This window comes from Ictalurus punctatus, chromosome 5, assembly GCF_001660625.3.
Source record: "Ictalurus punctatus breed USDA103 chromosome 5, Coco_2.0, whole genome shotgun sequence".
NCBI classification, from domain to species: Eukaryota; Metazoa; Chordata; class Actinopteri; order Siluriformes; family Ictaluridae; genus Ictalurus; species Ictalurus punctatus.
Window position 1 is genome coordinate 34,411,079 of NC_030420.2, and position 5,000 is coordinate 34,416,078.

At 40.2% G+C, this 5,000-nt stretch overlaps 1 protein-coding gene across 1 annotated transcript in view; it reads left to right on the plus strand.

Moving 5' to 3' along the window:
- Positions 1-4,187, plus strand: part of si:dkeyp-110g5.4 (uncharacterized protein LOC561637 homolog) — a 7,744-nt gene extending 3,557 nt beyond the window's left edge. The window contains exons 3-5 of the mRNA XM_017468189.3: positions 219-418; positions 661-771; positions 1,348-4,187. Coding sequence (XP_017323678.1) covers positions 219-418; positions 661-771; positions 1,348-3,486 — 2,450 coding nt within the window. The 3' untranslated portion in view covers positions 3,487-4,187. The remainder of the gene's footprint in view (positions 1-218; positions 419-660; positions 772-1,347) is intronic.
- The last annotated feature ends 813 nt before the right edge of the window (positions 4,188-5,000 follow it).

Below are 5,000 nucleotides of genomic sequence, written 5' to 3' on the forward strand. Positions count from 1 at the left end.
ATAAAGAAACTAATTGTTTTTTAAAAATGTTTTACATCATAATTTAATTCAGTGTAGCGTAACTGAATTGAGAATTACTATTATTATTATTATTATTATTATTATTATTATTATTATTATTATTATAATAAGCGTATCTGATGCCTCAGTATCCAGGAAGCGAGAAGTTTGTTTGTTTGTTTATTAGTGAGTTTGTTTGTTTACTTGTCCTCGTCCAGGTGAGAACTCGCTGCAGGTTTCTGATGAGAACTCACGAGCGGGTTCTGCGTTCTCCAAAAGGAAGAACTCCATCATTCTGTACGACACACAGATTTTCCTCATTGTAAGAAAAGCCAAGGCACCTGATTGGCCCCTGGAGCAGCGAGACTCCACCCCCTATCAGTGTGAAGCCCCACCCCTGAATTCACCTGTAAAGACGGTATGTTATTAACCTCACCGAGTGCGCTACTGACAACTCCTTATACCCCACACAAAAGTTCTGTTAAAAACATTTTTATTTATACATTGTTCTTAAATCTAAAAATAATAATCATAACATATGAAAATAAATGTTTAAATACCGAGCAGTAAAAGGGAATGAACTCTTGGATTAGAATATAATACCTTTTAAATCCGTATGGATTAAAATTTTGTTCGTGATTAGTTTGCTTTTGTTTTCAGAATGGAGGAAGTGACATCACTGAGGGGCGGAGTAAAGAAGGTCTAGGTGGAGCAGAGGATGATGGGAAATGTGCAGAGAAGCGAAGTGGTGATGTGATGGAGCGTGAAGCGGTAATTCATAATTAAAGTTGAATATGATATAAAACTTTTTTTAAAAGTCAAAGCTATTTTTTTTAAAAGTGGACGGTTTTAACTTGAACATTTATTCTGATAATTTTTTTTTATTTAATGATTTACTTCTAAAAAAAAAAACTGATTAAATTGATTTGTGTTTATTTATTTATTGAGATTTAAAATGAAAAGATGTATTTCATTTAAAGTGTTATTTTTAAGTTAACATGTAAAACCAAAACAGTTTGGCTGTAAATAAAGTATTAAATATAAATAAATCAATCGATCATCTTGAAGAGATTTAAAACTCCTATTTATTTTTTATTATTTGTATTTTTTATCTTTACTCTACAGTATATTTCATTGTTTATTCCTAATCTTCCCTTTTAATTTATTAATGTTTAAATAATGATTCATTAAAATTGTCCTTGTGATGAAATACATCATCGTTTGTCCTTATTTAATTCATGCTAATTTATTCGATTCGGGTGTGTAAAGACAGAGCGCAATACTAGAAAAGGAATTTATTAACTAATCATAAGGTGATTTATGGGCTGTTATTATTTTTTGGAGCAGGATGATGATGTCACTGACAGGAAGTGGAGTAAAGATGGCGATGGTGCTGCGGAGGATGATGGGAAATGTGCAGCAGAGGTGTTAAAGGAAGGAGAAGCTGATGTGATGGAGGACAGAGAGGAAAATGAAACGCCGACAAAAGACGCGAGCACGAACACGCCGAGCTCTATGGACAAGATCATAAAGCTGGAGGAGGAGAGCGGCGTTAGTGCTCCGGTCGGTGAAGCTCAGAGCTCGTTGGCTAATGCCAAGGATTATAAAGCTGGAGAAAGTCTGACGAGACGCGCTAACGAGACGAGATCAGCTGCGGAAACTGGCACGGGAAGTGAAAAGAGTTCGTCTGATCATCTGAAACACAGTGATGCTGAAACTGAAACTAGCGAAGCTAAAGCTAAATGTTGCAAAGGTCTGATTTTCCCCGGGTTACAGAGGGCATCGTTAATGGACGTAAGTGACGGTGAAGACAAATGTGACGTTAAAGTTAAAACCAGCGAAGATTCGGATAAAACGAAAGCCTCCGTCAGTGAGATCGTAGACGTAAACGACGGCGGTCGAGTTCCCAACGTAAACTCGGACGGCGAGGGCGCGGTCGTAACGCACGCTAGCAAAGTCGAGAATTTGCTGCAAAAGTTTGAAAGCATCAAACGAAGACTTAGCGATTGCCTTAACTCGCAGGGTTCACCGCTTACGGTAAAAAAACCTAAACGTGATGACGTCGTCGTCGTGGAAACGGGTGCCGATTGCGACGACCTGATAATTGTCGAAAGTTGCGCGGAAGTTGAAAGACCGATTCGACACGTAAGCGGCGATAAATGCCACGTCAAGAAGACGGGAGAGGGTGCAGTCGGTAAAGTCGCGAGCCCTTCGGCTGAAGCGAAAGGCTGCGAAAGCGACGTCGAGATCGTAGACCTAGACGTAGACGACGGTCAGGTTTTACGCGGAAGTCCAAATGGGGACGCAAATCGAGACGTTGCAAATTCTAAAAGTTGCACCGAGGCGAAGTCGGGGGCGAGTCCGAGTCCGAGTCCGAGTCCGAGTCTGTCTGGTAAATGCTGCGAAAGCGATGTTGAGATTGTAGACCTTAACGATGCCGATGATGTCATCGTGAACGACAGAGAGATCGCAAACGTACAACGACTCGATGAGACGAAGTCAGACGTAGCGGCCGCCGGTCAGATCGGCGAGGTTGACGGTTCGTCAGCTAAACGATCTAAACGCGATGATGACGATTCGAATTTCTCGCCTGAGCGTAAACGTTTGAAACGTGACGTAGATCCGGACTGTCGGGGTAAGAATTCGAATTGTGAAGTCGAGATCATCGAGATTGAGGATGATGATGAAAACAAGGGTGAAAATGGCGAGGTCGGGAGAAACGGAGGGAACGCGGAGGATTCGTCGGAGAACGCCAGCGGCCGTAAACGCGACGTGGAGATCCCGGAGCCGCGCGGACCAGGCGACGGCGCCGAACGTCAGACATCGTCGAAGCAGATCGAAAGCCGTGAACGGCGCGTTTCCGATGGCGACCGCACTGACTCGGGCGCTCGGGCTCAGATTATTGAAACTGAAGATTCGTCAGATAAACACTTTAATTCGGCTAACGCTACGAATCCGGACGAAACCTTCCCTGAAACCGAGAGTAGCGTGCGGCCGGACCCCCGGGATGAGCTGATAAATAATGAGGATTCCTCCGAAGTTCACACTCGCGAAGCCGACAGTTTGTGCACTAAGAGCGGCGTGGAGATCGAGATCGTCCACAACGGCGATCGGGTTCGTGACAGCGAACAGGAGCCGAATGAAAACGATTCGAAACCGACAAATTCTAAAAACGGCGTTAATGAGACGACGATTCAGACTTTAGCCGCCGAGGGTCCGATCGGCGAGGTTCAGGGTTCCGATCGGCGCGAGAGCGGTCCCGAAAGCCGAGCGCTCGACCCGGGTCCGGACGTCCGGTTTGCAGAAGAGTCGGAGACAACCAATCAGAGAGCACGCGGTGAGGGCGTGTTGCCCCGCCCCTCGTCTCCTCGAGCGAATCAGGAGTTCGATTACGTGGAGCTGAGTCGGGAGGAGAACATCAGCCTGATGAAAGCGCAGATCAGGTTGATGGAGGAGAAACTCCGACTGATGGAGATGAACCGCTGAAGGCGTTAATTCAGTTCCGTCGATTTAACAAAAACTGACCAGATCCTCGTTCAGAGAAATAAAGAGACTGTAACGAAGAGTTTAACTAAATATCAATCTGAACACTTCCTTATTGCTTCCGTTACATTTCATGCGCTTTATTTTCTGTACAGTGAGCGTGAGTGTGTGAGAGAGTGTGTGTGTGTGTGTGTGTGTGAGTGTGTGTGTGTGAGTGTGTGAGAGAGTGTGTGTGTGAGTGTGTGTGTGAGTGTGTGTGTGTGTGTGTGTGTGTTTGTGTGTATTTGTGTGTATGAGTGTATGTATGAGTGTGTGAGAGAGTGTGTGTGTGAGTGTGTGAGAGCGTGTGTTTGTGTGTGAGTGTGTGTGTGTGTGTGTATGAGTGTGTGTGTGAGTGTGTGTATGAGTGTGTGAGTATGAGTGTGTGTATGAGTGTGTGTGTGAGTGTGTGTGTGTGAGTGTGTGTATGAGTGAGTGTGTGTGTGTGTGTATGAGTGTATGTATGAGTGTGTGTATGAGTGAGTGTGTGTGTGTGAATGGAAAAAATAAATATTCTTCTGTTAATATTTTTGTTTACTGTGACTGTAAAAAAAGATCAGATATTATTTATATTATAATTTCACATAATCCAGAATTATTTAATAAGATTTAGAGAAGTTGATGATGATGATTATTATTATTATTATTATGATTATTATTATGATTATTATTGTTATTATTATTATTATTATTATTATGATTGTTATTATTATTATTATTATGATGATGATTATTATTATTATTATGATTATTATTATTATGATTATTATTATGATTATTATTATTATTATTATGATTATTATTATGATTATTATGATTATTATTATGATTATTATTATTATTATTATTATTATGATTAGATCATGAGATGAATGTGATTTATTTTGGTTTATTTCATGTAAGAAAAGAAACGCTTTTGTTTTACGACATTTAAATAAAGTGCAGTTCATAAAATCTATTCGTTTCATCTCTCTGTTCCTCTTCATTTTCTCCATCCATCTGCTTCCTTCCTTCCTTTCTTTCCTTCTCTCTTTCTATTTATATTTCTATATTTTCCTCTCTTTCTCTTACTTTCTTTATCTCTCTTTACTTCTTTCTTTCTGCCTCGTCACAGTATTTATCAACGTTTATGTTTCCTGATCAGTCTTTTTAGTGAATCTGTTTACTTTACATTTTTATTTCTACAGGACTAAAGCACAGATATTATTATTATTATTATTATTATTATTATTATTATTATTATTATTATTATTATTATTATGATTATTAATACTAATAATAATAATAGTATACAGGATGGGATGAAGATGGTGTGAGTGAGGTTAATCTGAGTGACCCTCATGTATCTAATCACATCATTACATTCTGTCTGTACACAATAAACACACTGATCGTGTGTGTGTGTGTGTGTGTGTGTGTGTTTATCTCATGTTTGGTTCACGTCAGAAGCTCTTCATTATCTTCATCAACTAGAAACT